The following is a 24,671-nucleotide window of genomic DNA, read 5'->3' on the forward strand; positions in this document are numbered from 1 at the left end:
TTTACCCCACTGATCCTTGTTTCCAGACAAATTGAATTGAAAGACAGAGTCTCAATGGTTATTCTCTCCCCTTGAGAGTAATGATATTTTCAATGTACATCAGCAATCATTTAGTTGTTATTCAGCTGATACCGGTATGAAAATATCTAGTGCTTTTCTCACGATAGCACAATCATTCATGAGTCTCAGCAGTTTAATTTATGTAAAAAGTGACTATAAGTGAACACTGGATGTGCCAAATGGATTTTGAACACCATAAGACTACAGTGCTTATGGTTTATATAGATAAAAACCATGTTATTATTATTGCCCTGATTAAGTATACCAAACACCATATTAAATTATAAGTATGATAGATTACTGTATGCGTATATATACATATATATTTGAGGTGAAAAATACAACAAGATATATGCTGTGGGATGAAAGAAAATTTTATCTGTTATATATATTTATATGTGTATATGTTTTTAGTTTGAGAACTAGAATTTTATTTATACTGTGCTTTGTTTGCTAAATAATTAATGCCGGTACCTGGTATATGAGATCATACTGTTTAAACATGTAGCTTGACATGGTGATTGTAGAGAATAAATTGTTATAAGTATTAATGCTCGTGTAGCTATATTAGTAATAACAGTAAAAATAAATAAGATGTGGATATCAGCAGAGTCTATAAGCAGCTGATGAATGGCTGCTATAACAACGGGACCAGGAGCGCAAGCAAGTGCATATTGACAGCTACGGCAATCGCAACAGCTGATATGCACAAAAGGAGGCTTGGAGCGCTAATGATATGCACATGCGCATTGAGCGACACCGGGGATAAAAGTGAACAAGGCGGCAGTGTTTACAATATCTGACTGATGAAGCCGCTGACATCCATAGGCGGAGAAACGCATCTCATTTAAACCCTACTTACCCGCTAATCAGCACGCCACGAGTCCGCTCCACCACGCTGGGATACAACGCTGAAGATCTACTGATAAGGCTTATTCAAAAGGTTTCTGAGCACCAGAGCCGGGAGTGTAAAAGCGACGGAACCATTGAGGACTGGTAATATTTCCATTGAACATGGCCATGTTTAAATTAAACTGCTGAGACTCATGAATGATTGTGCTATCGTGAGAAAAGCACTAGATATTTGCATACCGGTATCAGCTGAATAACAACTAAATGATTGCTGATGTGCATTGAAAATTTCTCTGACGTCCTAGTGGATGCTGGGACTCCGTAAGGACCATGGGGAATAGCGGCTCCGCAGGAGACAGGGCACAAGAATAAAAGCTTTAGGATCAGGTGGTGTGCACTGGCTCCTCCCCCTATGTCCCTCCTCCAAGCCTCAGTTAGATTTTTGTGCCCGAACGAGAAGGGTGCAGGCTAGGTGGCTCTCCTGAGCTGCTTAGAATAAAAGTTTAATTTAGGTTTTTTATTTTCAGTGAGTCCTGCTGGCAACAGGCTCACTGCATCGTGGGACTAAGGGGAGAAGAAGCGAACTCACCTGCGTGCAGAGTGGATTGGGCTTCTTAGGCTACTGGACATTAGCTCCAGAGGGACGATCACAGGTACAGCCTGGATGGCTCACCGGAGCCGCGCCGCCGTCCCCCTTACAGAGCCAGAAGAGACGAAGAGGTCCGGTGAAATCGGCGGCAGAAGACAATCCTGTCTTCAGACTAAGGTAGCGCACAGCACCGCAGCTGTGCGCCATTGCTCTCAGCACACTTCACACTCCGGTCACTGAGGGTGCAGGGCGCTGGGGGGGGAGCGCCCTGAGACGCAATATAAATGATAATACCTTAGGTGGCAAAAGAATACATCACATATAGCTCCTGGGCTATATGGATGTATTTTAACCCCTGCCATTTTTACACAAAAGAGCGGGAGATAAGGACGTCGTGAAGGGGCGGAGCCTATCTCCTCAGCACACAAGCGCCATTTTCCCTCACAGTTCCGCTGGAAGGACGGCTCCCTGACTCTCCCCTGCAGTCCTGCTTCAGAATCAGGGTAAAAAAGAGAAGGGGGGCACTATTGGCAGCAAATGACAATATAAACAGCAGCTATAAGGGAATAACACTTATATAAGGTTATCCCTGTATATATATATAGCGCTGGGTGTGTGCTGGCAGACTCTCCCTCTGTCTCTCCAAAGGGCTCGTGGGGTCCTGTCCTCTATCAGAGCATTCCCGGTGTGTGTGCTGTGTGTCGGTATGTGTGTGTCGACATGTATGAGGAGGAAAATGATGTGGAGGTGGAGCAATTGCCTGCGTTAGTGATGTCACCCCCTAGGGAGTCGACACCTGACTGGATGATCGTATTTAAACAATTAAGTGATAATGTCAGCACTTTGCAAAAAACTGTTGACGACATGAGACAGCCGGCAAATCAATTAGTGCCTGTCCAGGCGTCTCAGACACCGTCAGGGGCCCTAAAACGCCCGTTACCTCAGTGGGTCGACACAGACCCAGACACAGATACTGAGTCTAGTGTCGACGGTGATGAGTCGAACGTAATGTCCAGTAGGGCCACACGTTACATGATCACGGCAATGAAGGAGGCATTGCACATTTCTGACACTACAAATACCACTAAGAAGGGTATTATGTGGGGGGTAAAAAAACTACCAATAGTTTTTCCTGAGTCAGATGAATTGAATGAGGTGTGTGATTAAGCGTGGGTTTCTCCCGACAAAAAACTGCTAATTTCTAATAAATTATTGGCACTATATCCTTTCCCATCAGAGGTTAGGACACGTTGGGAAACACCCCCTAGGGTAGATAAGGCGCTCACACGTTTATCTAAACAAGTAGCGTTACCGTCTCCTGATACGGCCACCCTCAAAGAACCAGCTGATAGAAGGCTGGAAAATATCCTAAAAAGTATATACACACATACTGGTGTTATACTGCGACCAGCAATCGCTTCAGCCTGGATGTGCAGTGCTGGAGTCGCGTGGTCGGATTCCCTGACTGAAAATATTGATACCCTGGATAGGGACAATATATTGTTAACTATAGAGCATTTGAAGGATGCATTACTATATATGCGTGATGCACAGAGGGATATTTGCACCCTGGCATCAAGAGTAAGTGCTATGTCCATCTCTGCCAGAAGAACGTTATGGACGCGTCAGTGGTCAGGGGATGCGGATTCCAAACGACATATGGAAGTATTGCCGTATAAAGGGGAGGAGTTATTTGGGGCTGGTCTTTCGGACCTGGTGGCCACGGCAACGGCTGGAAAGTCCACCTTCTTACCCCAGGTCACTTCACATCAGCAGAAAAAGACACCGTCTTTTCAAACTCAGTCCTTTCGTTCCCATAAATACAAGCGAGCAAAAGGCCACTCTTTTCTGCCCCGGGGCAGAGGAAGGGGAAAAAGACTGCACCATGCAGCCGCTTCCCAGGAGCAGAAGCCTTCCCCTGCTTCTGCCAAGTCTTCAGCATGACGCTGGGGCTTTACAAGCAGACTCAGACTTGGTGGGGGCCCGTCTCAAGAATTTCAACGCGCAGTGGGCTCACTCGCAAGTGGATCCCTGGATTCTACAGGTAGTATCGCAGGGGTACAAACTGGAATTCGAGGCGTTTCCCCCTCGCCGGTTCCTGAAGTCTGCTCTGCCAAAGTCTCCCTCCGACAGGGAGGCAGTTCTGGAAGCCATTCACAAGCTGTATTCCCAGCAGGTGATAATCAAGGTACCCCTCCTACAACAGGGAAAGGGGTATTATTCCACGCTGTTTGTGGTACCGAAGCCGGACGGCTCGGTGAGACCAATTTTAAATCTGAAATCCTTGAACACTTACATAAAAAGGTTCAAATTCAAGATGGAGTCACTCAGAGCGGTGATAGCGAACCTGGAAGAAGGGGACTATATGGTGTCTCTGGACATCAAAGATGCTTATCTCCACGTCCCAATCTACCCTTCTCACCAAGGGTATCTCAGGTTTGTAGTACAAGACTGTCATTATCAGTTTCAGACGCTGCCGTTTGGGTTGTCCACGGCACCTCGGGTCTTTACCAAGGTAATGGCCGAAATGATGATTCTTCTTCGAAGAAAAGGCATCTTAATTATCCCTTACTTGGACGATCTCCTGATAAGGGCAAGGTCCAGGGAACAGTTAGAAGTCGGAGTAGCACTATCTCAGGTAGTGTTACGTCAGCACGGGTGGATCCTAAATATTCCAAAATCGCAGCTGATTCCAACGACACGTCTTCTGTTCCTAGGAATGATTCTGGACACAGTCCAGAAGAAGGTGTTTCTCCCGGAGGAGAAGGCCAAGGAGTTATCCGAGCTAGTCAGGAACCTCCTAAAACCAGGCCAGGTGTCAGTGCATCAGTGCACGAGGGTCCAGGGAAAAATGGTGGCTTCTTACGAAGCAATTCCATTCGGAAGATTCCATGCAAGAACGTTTCAGTGGGATCTACTGGACAAATGGTCCGGATCAGATACTTAGTTGCTCTTTCGGCTCTTCAGATGCATCAGCGGATAACCCTGTCACCAAGGACAAGGGTGTCCCTCCTGTGGTGGTTGCAGAGTGCTCATCTTCTAGAGGGCCGCAGATTCGGCATTCAGGATTGGATCCTGGTGACCACGGATGCAAGCCTGAGAGGCTGGGGAGCAGTCACACAGGGAAGAAACTTCCAGGGCTTGTGGTCAAGCATGGAAACATCTCTTCATATAAACATTCTGGAACTACGGGCCATTTACAATGCCCTAAGTCAAGCGAAACCCCTGCTTCAGGGTCAGGCGGTATTGATCCAATCGGACAACATCACGTCAGTCGCCCACGTAAACAGACAGGGCGGCACGAGAAGCAGGAGGGCAATGGCAGAAGCTGCAAGGATTCTTCGCTGGGCGGAAAATCATGTGATAGCACTGTCAGCAGTGTTCATTCCGGGAGTGGACAACTGGGAAGCAGACTTCCTCAGCAGACACGACCTTCACCCGGGGGAGTGGGGACTTCATCCAGAAGTCTTCCACATGATTGTGAACCGTTGGGAAAAACCAAAGGTGGACATGATGGCGTCCCGTCTAAACAAAAAACTAGACAGATATTGCGCCAGGTCAAGGGACCCTCAGGCAATAGCGGTGTACGCTCTTCTAACACCGTGGGTGTACCAGTCAGTGTATGTGTTCCCTCCTCTGCCTCTCATACCAAAAGTACTGAGAATCATAAGAAGGAGAGGAGTAAGAACTATACTCGTGGTTCCGGATTGGCCGAGAAGGACTTGGTATCCGGAACTTCAGGAGATGCTCACGGACGAACCATGGCCTCTACCTCTAAGAAAGGACCTGCTCCAGCAGGGGCCTTGTCTGTTCCAAGACTTACCGCGGCTGCGTTTGACGGCATGGCGGTTGAACGCCGGATCCTGAAGGAAAAAGGCATTCCAGATGAAGTCATCCCTACCCTGGTCAAGGCCAGGAAGGATGTAACCGCAAAACATTATCACCGCATTTGGCGAAAATATGTTGCGTGGTGTGAGGCCAGGAAGGCCCCTACAGAGGAATTTCAACTGGGTCGTTTCCTCCATTTCCTGCAAACAGGACTGTCTATGGGCCTAAAATTAGGGTCCATTAAGGTTCAAATTTCGGCCCTGTCAATATTCTTCCAAAAAGAACTGGCTTCTGTTCCTGAAGTTCAGACGTTTGTCAAGGGAGTACTGCATATACAGCCTCCTTTTGTGCTTCCAGTGGCACCTTGGGATCTCAATGTAGTTTTGGGATTCCTAAAATCACATTGGTTTGAACCACTCACCACTGTGGACTTAAAATATCTCACATGGAAGGTGACGATGCTGTTAGCCCTGGCTTCAGCCAGGCGTGTGTCAGAATTGGCGGCTTTATCATATAAAAGCCCTTACTTAATATTTCATTCTGACAGGGCAGAATTGAGGACTCGTCCTCAATTTCTACCTAAGGTGGTTTCTGCATTTCACATGAACCAACCTATTGTGGTACCTGCGGCTACTAAGGACTTGGAGGACTCCAAGTTGCTTGACGTGGTCAGGGCCCTGAAAATATATGTTTCCAGGACGGCTGGAGTCAGAAAATCTGACTCGCTGTTTATCCTGTATGCACCCAACAAATTGGGTGCTCCAGCTTCTAAGCAGACGATTGCTCGTTGGATTTGTAGTACAATTCAGCTTGCACATTCGGTGGCAGGCCTGCCACAGCCAAAATCGGTAAAAGCCCATTCCACAAGGAAAGTGGGTTCATCTTGGGCGGCTGCCCGAGGGGTCTCGGCTTTACAACTTTGCCGAGCAGCTACTTGGTCAGGGGCAAACACGTTTGCTAAATTCTACAAATTTGATACCCTGGCTGAGGAGGACCTGGAGTTCTCTCATTCGGTGCTGCAGAGTCATCCGCACTCTCCCGCCCGTTTGGGAGCTTTGGTATAATCCCCATGGTCCTTACGGAGTCCCAGCATCCACTAGGACGTCAGAGAAAATAAGATTTTACTTACCGATAAATCTATTTCTCGTAGTCCGTAGTGGATGCTGGGCGCCCATCCCAAGTGCGGATTGTCTGCAATACTTGTATATAGTTATTGTTACAAAAATTTGGGTTATTATTGTTGGGAGCCATCTTTTCAGAGGCTCTTTTTCGTTCTATCATACTGTTCACTGGGTTCAGATCACGAGTTGTACGGTGTGATTGGTGTGGCTGGTATGAGTCTTACCCGGGATTCAATATCCTTCCTTATTATGTACGCTCGTCCGGGCACAGTATTCTAACTGAGGCTTGGAGGAGGGTCATAGGGGGAGGAGCCAGTGCACACCACCTGATCCTAAAGCTTTTATTCTTGTGCCCTGTCTCCTGCGGAGCCGCTATTCCCCATGGTCCTTACGGAGTCCCAGCATCCACTACGGACTACGAGAAATAGATTTATCGGTAAGTAAAATCTTATTATCATTACTCTCAATGGGAGAGAATAACAATTGAGACTGTCTTTCAATTCAATTTGTCTGGAAACAAGGATCAGTGTGTTTAAAAATATGTACATGTGAATATTAGTTTATACTCTAATAAGAGACTTTGCGACAACTGCTCTGTTATAGAAGTCTAATAAAATGATCACCTTGTCTGGCTTTTGAGCCGAAAGAGCAACTAAGTATCTGAATAGGAGATTTGGACACGTTTGTAACATTGAAGCATTAAAGTGTGAGCTAATTGTATCCAGCTGACTGCTGTGGGTGTTTTGTGGAAAGGAGATACATCACACAATAGAGCATATAGTTGTGTGTGCTATTATTGTTATTATATAACATTGCCATGTTTTTTTAGATATTAATATCTTTATTCAGGGTAAGAAAAGGAGATTGTCTATATTTTATAAAACTTTATGAAAAAAAAAACAGAAATATTTTAATAAGAAATCTGTTAGCGCTGTCTATATATTTTTTTTCCTATTTAGATATTGGCTACCTGTTGGCATGTGAGACAGTATGGAAATATTGGCTATATGTTGGTGTTTGAGGCTGTTTACATAAATACATAAGGCTTTCTTATGTATTTTCATCCGCATAGGTTCATATTGACTATGTGTTGGCATGTAAGGGCATATGGAGGTATATAGTGTATGTTGTATGCAAACCTATATGGAGGTGTATTGGCTTTCTGGAGACATGTTACATTACATGGAAGTCTATTGACTGTGTTATGGTTTGTAGGCTTTGTGGATGTGTGTACGTAGGTTATGTGTTGACATGTAAGGACATATGTAGGTATATAGGGTAAGTTGTGCTATACAGACTATATGGAGGCTGGGTTATCTGGTGGCTTGTCATGGTACATAGAGGAATATGGGCTATATGGTGGTATATAGGCTATGTAGATGCATATACAGTATATATTGTAGGCCATGTGTTGGCGTATATGGAGGTATATAGGGTATGTGTTACAGTACCGACTATATGGAGGTATATTTGCTATTCCGTCTCATTTTATCCTACATGGAGATATATTGGCTATATAGTATGGTGGTGTGTAAACTTCAGCATAAATAACTAAAACTCCCAGCTCATGTATGAAGAAAGAGTTTTGCTTAAACGCATATGCCCACAGAAGCCCAATCTCTGCCTCAGCAAAGGAGAACTCACCAATCAGTACCACCAGTGCATTAGTAAATAGTCATTTACAAGTGGTTTACTGGTGCTGATTACCATGATCCCCATCATCGTCCCCTATATACACCTGCACCACGCACTAGCAAAGAATACAGCTTTCTCAGGCATATATATGTTTCTTTGTCCCAGTCTGCATCTTTTTATAATTACACGGACATACCACGCTGTTCTTGCCTAATATTAGAACGTCTCCAACTCACCTCTTCGAGTGCAAATAGGCGCACATGGCCGATTTATACAAAACTGCGTGGGTGCATATGCATGCGCCTACTGTCCTGTTTCTGCATGGTGGGAGATCATACAAGATGCACTACACAATTCTGCACCAACTCCAAAATCTGTTACACATGTGTACTGTATGCATGTATGTAGTGACTCCTGTGCAGCAGGTTTCTCAGAAGGTTCAATTACTTCTAAGCTCTCCAGAGAGCCTATAATGGCACTGCCCAGTTAGCAATTTACACTTATACGACTAATTGCCTAAAGGAATATGACATCATAAAAACAACCTATTAAAAGGCCTAAAATAACATGTCAATGAAATAATGGAAAATATTCACTCAAATTATTCTCTTAGGTTTTCTATAGCTGAAAACGCTGTGTACTTTAGGTAATGAAAAGTCTAGACTTTTTGGGGCCGAATTATCAAGTGCTATGCCCAGTGCTATTGAAACGCATGAGTGGGTATGTTGGCAAAAACTGACACTGTAGTCTCCGTGCCCAAAGATTCAGCCTCTTCAGATTTTATTTTAATATGCTCTGCAGGTGACCCCAGTTACTCAGAACTAAGGTTTCCATAGCATTAATAATATCAGTATAGTGTATTTTATCAGATTGAAAAAGAATACAAATCTCTGTGAAATAAAACTTCTCTATGATCATACGCATACTCAGAGCTAGACTGCCAGGTGCTCAGTGATGCAATTCAACAGTTATGTTAAAATAACTTTATTTTCACTGCCAGTAAAAACACTCTGCTTTCAGCCACAATCAGATGCCCAGTTTAAAATTCCACTATGTGCAAACTTTCTTAATGTTAAAACCAGCAATGTACAAATGCCATTTTAATTCAATTATATTTTGCTATGCTTTACGTTCATCTGTAATACATTTTCTAGATGTGTAGGTTTGCAGCAGTGGGAGCTTCAGCTGAAAGGTTTATGCACTTTTTGCATTTTTATACAGGTGGGTTATGCGCCCAGTGGTAGGTTACCTGCTGAGAAACTATATTATGTGGCAGGACATGCAGGGACATGTAGATATATATGTGTGTGTGTGTGTGTGTGTGTGTGTGTGTGTGTGTGTGTGTGTGTGTGTGTGTGTGTGTGTGATTGTGTCTATGTTCCCTTCGTGATCAGGACCTGGAAGTGACATAACGAGAGGGCAGGAGAGAACTTCCGCCCTTACAGCACCTAAATGTTTTCTCCGTTCTCCATTCGTTTGAGGTTTTGTTTTATTTCTATGCACCATTGGACCCTTGCGGGCTCGATTTGCTTGCCGCGCTTCGGGCTCGAAGTCTCACTTCGCTCGCCACAGGTTACTATTCCACATACTTTGTGACATGGACCCAGGGGTTTATGGGAAAGGTCCTCTCCACGAAGGGAAACTAGACGCTACCATATATATATATATATATATATATATATATATATACAGTATATATATATATATATATATACATATATATTTATTTATTTTAACACATATATAAATATGTATATCACCCCATCTTCCCTCTCACACACCACAGTCTGTCTCTCCCCAATGATTCCCTGCTGCATTCCCAGCTCCCCCACCTCATCCCATAGCCATCTGTCCCCTCACCAAGACACTCTTATCCCGGGGAGAGACTCACCAGTGTTACACTTCCCAGTATCCCTACCCGAACACTGCACAGCAGGTACCATACAGCCCCATGTCCCATAACTGCGTGCAACAGAGCTGAACTCAAAAGTGCGTGTGCACACTGGTGCGGCACAGTCCTGTGTGTGAAAGGCTCCTGTCAATCTGAGGCTGCGGCCATACCGCCTACAGTCAACTGCCCTATTTAGACAAGACAGCTCACATCCCTGCTGGCACTAAGCGGCATATCTGTATTCAGTTATTGCATTGCGGATTTGTTTGGATTTATCACATTCCATCTACAGATTGTGATAAATATGCCCCTTAGTGTAAATTTTGACAATGTTATTTCACAATTTTTGTTGTATGTCTCTCCAGTTTATCTTCACTGTACAGTAGAGTTTATTTATATTGCGCCTCCCATCATATTTAAATAATATTGAATAAAAGTTTAGATTTATATTTAAAAATATTTATCCCATGCTCAGTATCCAAATGTGTAAGTGTCCATATACAGTAAGAATACTAGAGTCTTTGGCTGGAATTCAAATGTTTGAAAAGTCGGTTGGGTGTCTGTTTTTTCCTGTCTATCAGATAGGAAAAAATAGTCCCAACTGACTTTTCCAACATATGAATCTCCCCCTTTGTGTTTTAGTGTTACATTAATGACAATGATAATAATATACTATATGAAAAATAAAGCTATATAAGCTTCACAACAGGATACTTACTGTGTGGAATAATTCATGATTTTGTTTTCTAAGTCATTCACATACTTTGGGAGCCAAATGTTCATTACTGTATTTGCCTTATTATACATTTGAGTGGGAATTGTCTGGAGGGAATTTTGCCATGAGTGTTTGGAGCGGAATTCCTCCTACCCAGAATTCCTAGCCCTGCCCCAAGCATAGCACAGAGCAGAATGATATGACTGTGTCATTCTCGCACCTTTATTTATAGATTTTAATTCTGCTAAATTTATAAATACACTGCGAATGACAAGGCAAAATCAGATTTGAGTCACCAGAACTTTGCATCTCTGTGAAACAGTGATGAGTTACACTACAACTCACTCACTTCTGGTATGAGTGGTCGACCATGTTAAGGTTGACATTAGGTCGACCTCTATTGGTCGACATGGACTAATAGTTGACACATGAAAATGGTCGACACAGGGCAGGTCAACACATAAAAAAGGTCGACATGGATTTTTTTTTACTGTTTTTGGTGTCATTTTTTCTGTAACATGAGCATGAACCCCAATTAGTATACCACATCCGCTTGCATGGCGAGCGCGGGCAAGGTGCCTCGCTCCACTACCGCTGCGCTCTGCACAGGTTACCATTCCCAATCGTAGTCCACGTGGATGGTAAAGTATGAAAAAGCCACGGCGACCTTTTCATGTGTCGGCATGTCTTGTGTCAACAATTTTCATGTGTTGACCATATGTCCATGTGGACCATTTCAACGTAGGCCAATAGTGGTCGACCTTAACATGGTCGACCATCCAAACGGATACCAACTCACTCACCTCTAAATTCTGCTTTGCTAAATAAAACAGCCCTAGTAGCTCTCTAACCAGCCATACAAAGGATCTGCTGTCATTTCTCTGCAGTTGTCTGTTTATCCAGAGGGTAATGGATGAATTCTGGAAAGACAGAATTCTAAAGGCAGGCCACATATCAACTCAGAGCTTCTTAACAAGCATAAAGAAATATAAGACAAATATTGGGTGAAACACAGTGCCACCACCTAGACCTAATGGTGTGATGCAATTTACCGGTGGTTGGGATGCCGATGGTCACATGACCGACACTGGCATCCCGACAATGAGAACGCCAAAAGGAGACGGTGTAATTATTTTACCCCTCCGCTGTCCCCGACTCTAATCCTAACCCGCTTAGGGGGGTGGCTAGGGCTAAGATTCAGGGGTTGTCGGCTTGGGCTAAGACCTTGGGAGAAGCGGCTATGACTAACCCTCTCTCCAGTGTCTAACCCTACCCCTCCCCCCCCCCCAGCCCTAACCCTAACAGTGACCCCAATACTAATCTTAGGGAAGTCTGGCTTTGGGTTTCCGAGTGGTGTCGGGAATCCGGTGTTTATCACATGATTGCCTGCACCCCGACTTCCGGGATTGTAACCACATCCCGTACTAAACATCTATCATATCATATCCATCCAATCAGCTTCTAGCTATCATTTATCAAGTACGTTCTATACAATGATAGCTGAAAGCTGACTTGTTGCTATGGGCAATTTCTCCATCTATCCTCTCCAGAAGGTTTGATACAGTACATCTCCCTATAAGCACAGACACACTAGCCATGCCATACAGAACCCTAATAAACACCACAAGCTACTCAACTACAAGTCCCATTAGATTATCACAGTAACACAACATACTGGGATAAAGACGTCAAATATCCATTAATAACACAAATGCCACTCCCCTTATACACAAATACAAGCAGCATGGGACAACAGTAGACAGAGAACCATCACTGACATTCAGCATAGATTCTCGTGTAAGGCACATCTTCTCAGCACGCAATAAATGATCTCAATACAGTAAATTTGCTCCTGAGTAACATCACTCATCAGGGGGCCCAGAACTATTCCCACTCGTGGGTGTCCACGACACCCTTAGGGGTAACTGTACTGAGATGGGAGTTCTATTTAAGATGGGATGTTGCCCATAGCAACCAATCAGATTCTACTTCTCATTTATCTAGCACCTTCTAGATTAGAAGATAATACCTGGAATCTGATTGGTTGCTATGGGCAACATCCCATCTTAAATAGAATTCCCATCTTAGTAAATTTACCCCATAGAGTGGGCGCGAGCCTGCAGCGAGCCCGCAATGGGCAAGGGTCTTCATTGCGCTCTCTCCCCTGTCAGCATATTGGCGGTCGGGATCCCAGTGTCGGTATGTTGACCACCGGGATCCCGACCCCCGGTCACCCGATCCCAACCTGTTTTGACCATCTGCACATTTAGATTCCTCTCTTTCTGCATGTTAGATGATATTTTACCAAATTCCTACACCTAGACCAAACTTACTGATCTCAGTCAATGCAGCATAACATAACGTTAATGCTTGCCTTATCATTCCATCCATCATCACATACTATACAAGATACTTCTGCTCAGGGATGAATGATCCCTAATTATGTATACACTGCTGTCCCATAGTGACTGACCACAGTTCAGGTGGAACTCTCTAACATGCTCAATCATCTGCACTGAAAGGCCTTGTTATTTACCCCAGCATTCCATGGGTTACATCCACAATGAGCATTGTCAGGTTATCCGTGTTTGCACATAGCTCAGTTTATTAGTGTTAAAGCTGTTCAGCTGCTAAGAGTCACTCTTTGATAAATAGCATAAACAATCTTGGCTAGTCTCAGTACTTTCTTGCAGTGAGCTGGCTTTTATGGGAATCTTTCCTGTACTGTAGTTTATTTTCTCTACATCAGGTCAAGAACATTTTTTAACCTTATAATGGTAAAGTGCTAAAGAAATGTTTTTTTTTTTTTAAATTAATTTATGGAAGAGTATGATGTCACTTTTATAATTAATTATATTTATGGCACTGGGCAAATTGTCTGATTTATTTTTGTGACAGGCGTGGTTTTCATGTACCTCTTAGGTGTATATGTTCTTCTTAACAATGGTTCCCGCTAATTAATTAGCAAGTCCGCCCGCTGAACTCCTGAACATTGGCTGACTAGACGTAAATGTAACTAACTTGTGTCCCTACGGTATACCTATCTGTATGACTTTACTTGCCGCCCCCACCTGCTTATTTGTTACCTACTTGGCTGTTGTATAGCAAACCGAAGACAAATTCCCAGTATACGCAAGTATACCTGGCCAATAAAGCTGATTCTGATGATTCTGACATTACTGGGACCATGCTTTTTGCTCTGGCAGGCAGATGGTGTGCAGGGCGATACTGCTGCTGGCACTTGCAAGCAGGGTGCTGAACGAAGTCCTGGGACGCAGACCGTGCAGCCTCCTGGCCAGCACTATGACCTGGGTTCAGTAGGAGCTGTGACCTGGGTCCAACACATGTTCAAAACTTGGACAGCGACAGGGTCCAAGCCCTGGCTTCTGTCTGAAAGTGGTATTAGAGGTTCATATGAACATTAGATACTGTACACATTCTCAATTCATAAATACACAGTCTCTATTTATAGAAGTCTCTGTGGAACCACAAGTCCCAGACAAGCAATTGTCGTGCTAACTAATTTGGAGATGCTGACTCAGGGCCTAATTCCGACCCAATCGCTGCGACAGCAGTGATCGCAGTCTGAAGCCCTTTGTCTAGTGTTGCACACCCAGTGAGACCCAGTGAGATGCGAAAGCATCTCACTGGTGCAATTGCCTCTGCCTGATTGACAGGCAGAGGTGGTCGCGGAGTGGGAGGGGGCATGCCAATGGCGTTAGAACGCCGTTGGTGGGGCAAGGTCCGGACAATGCAGGCACACTAAATTTAGCACATCTATGAACAGCTCTGAATCACCCCCTAAGTTACCAGTATTAGTGCAGATGAAATTATTTTCTCCTTTGGAGAAAAGTGCTACTGTATATAAATAAAATATTAGAATAAATTATCATCATGTGTGTTGACGGTTGCATTTTTGCCTAAGTTGTACTTTTCTCTTTTGCCCAGGTACTAAAGTAAGCTTCATGCTAAAAGTACACCGCCTGGAGAAATATCCTGTGGATATCTATTATTTGGTTGACGTCTCTGCTTCAATGGGGAAAAGTATAAAAAAACTTAATTCCATTGGATTTGACTTATTCCAGAAAATGGCAGACTTTTCTAATGACATTCGATTTGGATTTGGATCATTTGTGGATAAGCCTGTATCTCCGTATATCAGCGTTCATCCTGAGAAGATCAAGAATCAGTGCAGGTGAGAATATGTTTTACTCTATGCCAACCCTAGAACTGCATCTCTTTCAGATGGCAAAGTCATTTAGTCATATGACTCCTTCTACGTGAACTATGTATAAATCCATGTGTCACTTTATGCTGCTCTGTGACCACATTCACCCCCATAATTCAGTCACAGACCCTCGTTCTTCCATACAGTGGATGGCCACCTTCAGTTTACTTTAACAAAATGCATTGCTGCTACAGGATGTGATGTGTCTTTGCCAAACATAGGGAAGGCACCTTGGGACCATCACAATTCATTGAATAAGCCCCAAAATATTTTAATTAAGGCTAATTTACAAAAGCTCATCATTTAGGATACATAGCACAAATGCCATTTTGTGTATCAAGGCGTATTTTTTGTTATGGAAATGCATAGATTTGTGGACCAAGATTGAGACATCTGTGGGGTCACATCATTTAACATATTATATAATGGTAGACAGGGCTGGCAACAGAAATCTTGGGGCCCGGTACAGTGTTGTCTCTGGGACCCCCTCAGATTATATATAAGCCACTCTTAACATGAGGAAAGACTCACCTGCGCTGCACTCCCCAGTACCTAGACCCGAACACTGCACAGCAGGTACCATGCAGACCTCACACCCCTCCAGAAGAGGCCGGCACAGGGCACGGGAATCCTGGTCAGGGGAGCTGCCATGTCCCATTACTGAGCTGGACCCGGAAGAGCGGGTGCACACTCGCGCCACACAGTCACTGTGTGTGAGAGGCTCCTGTCACTCTCTACAGGTCGCTGCCCTATCTGGACAAGATGACTAACATAACTGCCGGCCACTAAGTGGTGTATCCCTGGGGCCCCTCTTAGTCTTGGGGCCCGATACAGGTGTCCCCTTTGACTACCCCTGTCGCCGGCCCTGATGGTAGATAAGGGATTGCCTTGCTGAGCACGAGCTAGGCACATACTGTAAATGCACCTGAATACTGGGAGATGAAATGAATGAAACAGTTGATCCTAAAGTGATAACTGAGTTGAGCTGATACTTTTATGCATTCCACCATGCAGATTTCCTGCTGGATTCACTAACATGCAAGCAGGTGTGCATCGCACTTATGTCTGGACTGTTCCACAATCAATATGAAAGCGTGTCCTTAGCATGCAATCAGATGTGCACTTATTACTCCTCCAAATGTCAGTGATTGTGGGGTCCTTCTAAGCCCGATATATGTATTTTATTCTTTCCCAAACATCTTAGACGTGTGAAATCACTTAGCAAGGCGTCTCCCCATTAAATGCTGCCATCTCCTATGCCAGGGCAATGAGGGGTGTAACTATGTGACTTGCTCACAAAGTTACTGGGCAAAATGTGTTGAATGAATTGTGTATCTATGGTTAGTAGCAACTGCGGTTAGTAAAAGACTGTTAATGCAGAGTTACCATAATACTGAAACATAAATATGTGCCTTGACCTGAAGATTGTTTTATAAAAAACTTGTTGTTTTGTGTGCCAAGCAGTGGCGGCTCCAGGGGTGGGTATCGCCAGCTCTTGGTCGCATATATTCCTCCTTAAAGCGTTAGATAGTTATTTAGATAGAAACCTTAAGAAATTTTTTTTCTACAGCTTTAGCTTCAATCTTTAATTTTTCTTTGTAACGAGGAAGGACGGTTCCGTAAGACCATGTATAAATTATCAGGAACATCACAATAAAAAATCATTAAAACTGGTTACATACTGAAACGACATTGGAAAGAAAGCACGTCATCGGGGATTGCCCGCACACATTGGTATGATGTTAATGAAGGACAGAACGATCATGTTCCATCCTTCATTAGCATAATCAAGGACGCTAGCGATATTGCTAGGTTTGATGTGCAGCACATCAGACCTAGCAATGTCATTTGCAACCATGGGAGTGTGCATATCACCCATACACACTGAGCGATGTAAGTGATATGTCGTTACAATACGGCATGTCGTGCCGACATCGCTCTAGTGTGTACCCACCTTAAGACACATTGAGCCAACTTAAAAGGTTACAGTCTAATGGGATATGGATTTTATCGATCCTTGCATGGGTGTTTGGCCTCCACCTACTGACATGGAAGCAGACATGTTGTAGGCTGGGTCAAGTTTAATGAGAAGGCAACCTTTGATTGACATAAAAACTAGTTTCATCATTTTACCATGAAGTACAAAGTAGAGATGTGAGTGAATGTTGGAACCAGGTGTTACATACTGTATTGCAAGATTGTTATGGCTGGCAAACGTAAGTCAGAAATGTTGCATGCTCATTGCTCAACACATAAAACTTTTTTTGCTGTTGGATATCCAAATTGGAATAGGTGTGTCTGCAGCACACTACTAGGTTAATACTACTGTACCAATTTGGAATCTCCCTATGATTAAAGGGTCTTATACAGTAAAAACATGTACCAATAATTGTGGATGTGAGGTGATTAATTAAAATCGCTCAGGACTATCCAGGACGATGCAGTCCTAGAAGTTCTCAAAAACCTCTTTGTTCAGGATCAAATCCATATATATATATTTCCCATACAGTAGACCAGTGGTTCCCAAGCTTGGTCCTCAAGTACCCCCATCAGTTCTTGTTATCCAGGTCACCTAGCAGTTGAACATGTGTATTCATTACTCACTGACACATTTTTAAAGACTCACAGGTGGAGCAAATTATTTCACTTGCAATCCTGTGTGGAGACCTGGAAAACATGAACTGTTGGGGGGTACTTGAGGACCGAGGTTGAGAACCACTGCAGTAGACTATACCCAGGAGTGATGGAATGTACAGTATACGCAATATATAAATAATATTCACCAAGCTTTAATAAGCAAAACTTATTCTCAGTGTGGTTAGTCCTATGTGCGACCACTAATTGCAAAGTGTAGATTATTAAAACTATTAGCTAATCAAATTATCTCATGACCTAAAATAGGGGGATGAAGTAATTTACACCACCCTGATCCATACACATGAGGTGATATAAAAATATCACTGCCACATATGTGTATTTTATGTTGTCTTGTCTGTAGTCTTTTTTAAGATGGATCAATAAAAGTTTAACAGCCATAATTCTGGTATAAGTGTGCCCCCCTAAGAAGTTTGTTACCTGACTGATTGAATCAGAAGGGTAATTTTTTCTTGCTTAAAATTATCTCTACCCTGAAGGCAGATATGCCTGCCTGGAAACACGTGTCTTGTGGGTGCTGGTATGCTGGTGCAACTACACACAATGATGGTGACAGCAGTGGCGTCACAATGGGGGTGCGGCCCGCATCCAGGTGTCACCCGCCGAGTGGTGTCACCAAAATGCCATTTCCTGCTCAGTGATAGGAACCGAGTGCTGCACTGTTACATTATGTGCCGCACTCGGCTCCTGACACTGTGTAGGGGCCAGTACTGCAGCCACGGCTATCCCCGGAGGGCAGCCCCACCTCCTGAACCGCCGGAGTGATGAAAAAACGGTGGTTGGGACATGAAGCTACGCCCCCTCCTGTAAGGTCCCGCCCCTTTTCCCGGAGCTGCACCGGGTGTACTTAAAGTAAGTGATGCCTCTGGGTGACATCCAGCAGCACCAGCTAGTCACTTTCTTTCCATAATAGTTTATTTTTTTATACATTTTTGCAAATAAATAATATGGACAAAAGTATACAGAAAAAGGAAAAGATAATTAACAAATGAATAAAGAGCCACAATGCAATCTTTAACACATAAAATGCAGTTACAGTATGTAAACACCATTAGGCATATTCTCTAAACTTTACAGACAGAACATATCAACTGCATAAACTAAAGATTATAGAAGATCCCCAGATGTTGGTGAAGGCACAGTCTTAAGGAGATCATCTTCTTCTTGACCACTAATAAATCTATGCCAACCAAGCCATGTAACAGAGTGGTAAGTCTGGCAGTGGCTGTGGAATTCCCAATGTCTCCATCTTATAGGCAAACTGTACCTTAGAGTAGCTATACATGTACTTAGTGGAGATGGTGAGGTTTTTTTTCCATTATCTAGCTATTGAACTTTAATAGCTATTAGTATTTGACCTACTACATACTGTTGTTTTGGAATATCTATGGCATAGGCTCGAAGCAGGGCAATTAATGGAGAGGGTTGTATTATATAATCTATAACTTTAGAAATTAATTTAAACATCTTGTCCCAAAGTTATTGGATACATTGAGAAGACCAACAGATATGTAATAACCACCTTGGGCTGTGCACTTCCTCCAACAAAATTTAGATTGTGATGACCACATCTTATGAAGTATTACTGGAGTAAGATACAATCTATGGAATACTTTAAATTATAATTCAGTGTAGACATAAAGGGTGGAATTCAATTGTTTGAAAAGTCGGTTGGGTGTCTGTTTGTTCCTGTCTATTAGATGGGGAAAAAACAGACATCCAACTGACTTTTCAAACAATTGAATTCCCCCCAAAATGTGCATTGAGATAATTGTTTCCCATTGTTTAATTGTAAATGTACTGTAGTATTATCCTCTGCTTTCCATTGTAGTTGGGTTTTAGATTTATCATCTGGGTAAAAGCTCAATATTGAAGAATACCAAAAAGCAATTGAACCCTTAATATTACCTTTAGTAAGCTGAGCTATTAAATATAATGGCAGAGGCCCAATAGAACTCTGTGTCCAAAGCAGACCAGATTTGATCCAGTGGTGGATACGCATATAGGTGAAGTGTTCAGTACACAATTTGGTGAATTCATTGCACGTTGAACAGTGTGCAGCAGGTAAGGATAGCTGGTTGCAGACGTTAAGAATTAACCACTTGAGGACTTCCGTTGAGCATGCCTTGTATTGAGGACGTGTTTTATGTGAGCTTCTGGGCCGCGATGTCTCTGAGTCAGCTTTTTGGAGCATTCCTGCCGTTACTGCGCCCCCCCGCACCCTCTCCTGTGCTTGGGATCGGTGCGGCAAGTGTCCTCGCTGAGGACTGGCACCCTGCTCCTATAGTTACACCGGACTCCAGCTCCGCATTGTCGAAACGCCTCCTGCGGCCACCATCGTGCTGCACGCGGTCCCGCTCTCCATCCTGACAGGTTGCATTGAGATCGGCGGCCCCGCTCTCCATCCTGATTAGCCGCATTTATTCCAGCAGCCCGGCTCTCCATCCTGACTTGCTGCTTGTCGGGTGCTATGCTGAGGCGCCGGCAGCAGCTGATAGAAACAGACTGAGAAGTTCTATCAGATTCATGCCAGCTAGGCTGCATTGAAGGCTCCTGTGCCTTTGTCCCTCTCCTGCCATTACCTGCATACTGGCCCAGGATCAGGGCTGCAGCGTGGACTGCGCAGCTACACACTGAGTTAGTGGGAACTGGTTTCCCTGCAGTGACATCACTATCTCCTGCTGAGGGGACCCCTGTATAATGCCTTACACTACCAAGACACCCTTTTCTTCCTAGACATTCCAGGATTTTGGAGCTTCACCACTTCCTAAGCTGCTGGTTTTCCACGGAAATATAGTGCAATCCTTTAGTACGTATTTTTGCTTCTATACAGGATTGCTGATATTACTCTGTTCTTCTCCGCCAGTAGTCGAAATCCTGCCCTTCTGCTGACCTTCATTTGTGAATTTGCCTCTTTGCTTATTGATATTCTGATATTTATCTTCTACTGTGACGTCAACTCTGTGCTTTGTGTTATGGAGAAATATGTGGCTAAAACCCCTTACTACCCTAGGGGCTCCCAAACTGGCAAATCCAAAGATAAATCCTCAGTACTTGATGCAACTTCTTCTCCTGCATCGTCAATGGGCGGTGACAATACAGATGCCTTGTATTCTTCCCCTGCACAGAGGGCTAAGGAGATCTCTGACATTCTATCTCCCCTGATGGATACTAAATTGGCTCCCCTAACAGAGGTAATTAATAACGTAACCTCACAGCTGTCACAGCATACTAAGAGATTGATTGAAGCTGAAGATAGGATATCTGCCTTGGAAGATGACCTTTACGAAGTAAAATCTATACTACTGGTATGAATGGTCGACCATGTTAAGGTTCATTAGGTCGACCATTATTGGTCGACATAGATATGGTCGACATGAACTAATAGCACATGAAAATGGTCGACATAGGACATGTCGACACATTAAAAGATCAATATGGATTTTTAACAGTTTTTGGTGTCATTTTTTCCGTAACATGACCAGGAACCCCAATTAGTGTACCGCGTCCCCTTGCATGGCTTGCTTCTCTCACCATGCTGCGGGCACGGTGCCTCGCTCTGCTACTGATGCACTCGGCACAGGTTATCGTTTCCAATTGTTGCCCACATGGATGGTAAAGTATGAAAAAGTTAAAAATCTTTTTTTTTTTAAATAAGCCATGTCGACTTTTTCATGTGTCGACCTGTCTGGTGTCGACCATTTTCATGTGTCGCCCATTTGTTCCTGTCAAACATGTCAATGTTGACCAATAGCGGTTGACCTAATGACTGTCGACCATAACATGGTCGACCATCCAAACAGATACCCTATACTACATTCTTGGGAGGCCACCATTACTTCACTTCATGACAAGGTTGAGGATCTTGAACATCGGAACAGGAGAAATAATCTGCAATTTATTGGCTTAAGGGAAAGTGTTAAACCTAAAGAACTCCTTTCATTAGTTTCTTCCAGGCTTCCGAATACTTTGGATGTTTCCTCTGATGTCCTTTTCTTGGTGGAACGGGCACACCAAGTCGGTACCGACCGTCAGACCCCTAATCAATGTCCGAGACCAGTTGTCTTCAAATTATTGAATTACCTTGATAGGGTGATATTGCTGGAGGCCTATTGTAAATCTACTTCTCTATGCTATGAGGACTCCTGGATTTTGCTGTTCCAAGATTTTTCCTTTGAAGTCTCTGCCAAGCATCGAAAATTCTCTACACTTTGTAAGGAACTCTTTGCGAAGAATATTCGTTTTGCCCTTCTTTACCCGGCCAAGCTGAGGGTAATTCATGGCGGAAAGCCTTTCTACTTTGGTTCTCCCAAAGCAGAGGGAAAGAGAGGAAAAAAGACTGTATTGTCGGTGCACACGAAGAGGAGTGATCTGATTGTCACATCCACTTAAAACTTAACTTTTATTATTATTATCATAAAAATTAATGTGAAATTATCATGTTTAAACTACGAGTTGGGGCGAAACATAGAGGTTAACATTATTGACATAGACAAAACATACACAGGTGCAATGAATGTTAATAAAAGTGAATAAAGATTAAAAATGTGTGTCCACGTGTTTTATTCTAATGTCCAAATAAATGTGACATTTATCATGCATTAAGCCAGTAATCTTGTATTACTTTGTTCACCCACACTTTGTCTCCCAATGGTAATCTGAATATTCAATAATAAATAATAATTTTATGGGAGCTTACACTTGTATACTTTACACTCTAGTGGGACATTCACACTCGATTAGTGTATGTGAACATTATAGTAATGCAGTAAAGAAATTGGAGAGTGTAGGTACTAAAATTGGCAGTACAATACTGGATATAAACTCTATATTAGATATAGACCAGATGGAGTGAGATAATTATTATTGCATCCAATTTAAATAGAGGACGCTCTAGCCACTATTGATTTGTCACACACATAATTTACAATATTCCTATAGTCATACTAACTGCGCCGAGAAATGAATATGGTGAGAGTTGTTTATTATATTCATTCTCCTTAGAGGAGAAGCACCCTCATTATTTAGGACTAGTAACACCTTCTCAACTAATCACATTCAAATCTATGTATATCATTGGACCAGTAAATAATGCATCAGTCTTTTAAATCCACTTCCAATAGGTAATGCACTTCAGCTTATACGTAGTAATGCCTCAATATGGGTGTATCACTAGATCAATGACTCATGCATCACCTTTAATTATCCAGAGATTATTATTATAGGAGACGTTTTTATTTGTACTGCATATTCACAGGTGGTGTTAGTTTAAATACAAGTTTTATTACTATAACTCACTAATAACACATAGCAACTGTGTATTCATTGAATAATTCTAGGTGTTGATGTTAAAACATTTGTTGCATTTGTCTGCTAAATTTTATCTCAGACATCACACAGCATTCATAAGTTTCTCCTGTAAGTGCACAGTATTAGGTTGATATTGTTGCCATCTGTTTCTTACATGTAATCAGGAAGATTGGCAACTGCAGCATCTGTGCATTCATTTGGATAGTATTATAGGTTAATAGTGAAACATTTGTTGCACCTATGTTTGGTCAATTTTCTCACAGATGCCTCACAATGGTGGTCATTCCGAGTTGTTCGCTCGGTAATTTTCTTCGCATTGCAGCGATTTTCCGCTAACTGCACATGCGTAATGTTCGCACTGCGACTGCGCCAAGTAAATTTGCTATGCAGTTAGGTATTTTACTCACGGCATTACGAGGTTTTTTCTTCGTTCTGGAGATCGTAATGTGATTGACAGGAAGTGGGTGTTTCTGGGTGGAAACTGGCCGTTTTATGGGAGTGTTTGAAAAAACGCTACCGTTTCTGGTAAAAACGCGGGAGTGGCTGGAGAAACGGAGGAGTGTCTGGGCGAACACTGGGTGTGTTTGTGACGTCAAACCAGGAACGACTAGCACTGAACTGATCGCACTGGCAGAGTAAGTCTCGAGCTACTCAGAAACTGCACAGAGAAGTCTTTTCGCAATATTGCGAATCTTTCGTTCACAATTTTGATAAGCTAAGATTCACTCCCAGTAGGCGGCGGCTTAGCGTGTGCAATGCTGCTAAAAGCAGCTTGCGAGCGAACAACTCGGAATGAGGGCCAATATTCATAGGCTTATCCTACTAACCATAGGCGTGCGCACGGGGGGTGCCTGGTGCGCACAGGCACCCCCTAATGTGCGGCACCCCCCACACGCCATGCCTGCTACAGAACAGTAGAGTGAACCCATCTTGCTGCAGGTCCTGTGCGCCGCTGCGCTGCCTCTTCTCCCTGCCCCGGCTGGCCAGTTGCTGCTGATTTCAAAGGGTTTTCTATAAGTGGGCGTGGTCACGGGACCCACGATTAGGCCACGCCCCCAACGTTTCCTGAGCCCGGCAATCTGTGTGCACTGTACAGCCCTGCTTTCTCTTGCTGGGCCAGGTGGCTCTGTAACAACAACAGCCATCCCATGGAGCCTGGTCAGGAAGGAGAACATAAGGTTTGTGTCAGTGTATTTGACAGTGTGTGTGTGTGTGTGTGTGTGTGTGTGTGTGTGTGTCTGTGTGTGTTAGCAGGCCCGGCAACATGGAGATGCGAAGAGTACAGCCATGTTCTGAGGCTCAGGGGCCCCAAAGTTCTGACCCCACCCCTCTGTTCCTAGTCTGCTGCAGCATACATGATCTATGAGGAGCAGGAGGAACACTGGGGGTAATTCAGAGTTGAGTTGATCGTAGATCATTTACTCTGACAGCTTCGATCATTTACTCTGACATTCGGGGGGGGGGTGCCCTGCCCCCCCCCCCCACGCACAGGTACAGAACATCGCACGGCGGTGATGCTTTTGTACCTGGCAAGTAGCTCCCTGCCTGTACAACTACGCCTCCCCCCCATTGGCATGCCTCCTCCTGCCCCACGACCGCCTCTGCCTGTCAATCAGGCAAAGGCGTTCGGAGCCAGTGAGATGCTAATTAAATTGATTAGGGCCGGCGCTGGGCATAATGTGAATGTTCGGCTCATAACGTGGCATAATGTGAATTTCGGCTGATTCTGTGTGGCATAATATATATTTTGGCTCATACCTTGTGGCATAATGTTTTTTCGGCTCATA

At 43.7% G+C, this 24,671-nt stretch overlaps 1 protein-coding gene across 1 annotated transcript in view; it reads left to right on the plus strand.

Annotated features, from left to right (window-relative positions):
- The window catches only part of ITGB8 (integrin subunit beta 8), a 243,159-nt gene that overhangs the window by 130,427 nt on the left and 88,061 nt on the right, over positions 1-24,671 (plus strand). The window contains exon 4 of the mRNA XM_063921754.1: positions 14,640-14,886. Within this exon, the coding sequence (XP_063777824.1) occupies positions 14,640-14,886 (247 nt within the window). The remainder of the gene's footprint in view (positions 1-14,639; positions 14,887-24,671) is intronic.

This window comes from Pseudophryne corroboree, chromosome 5 (assembly GCF_028390025.1).
Source record: "Pseudophryne corroboree isolate aPseCor3 chromosome 5, aPseCor3.hap2, whole genome shotgun sequence".
NCBI lineage: Eukaryota > Metazoa > Chordata > Amphibia > Anura > Myobatrachidae > Pseudophryne > Pseudophryne corroboree.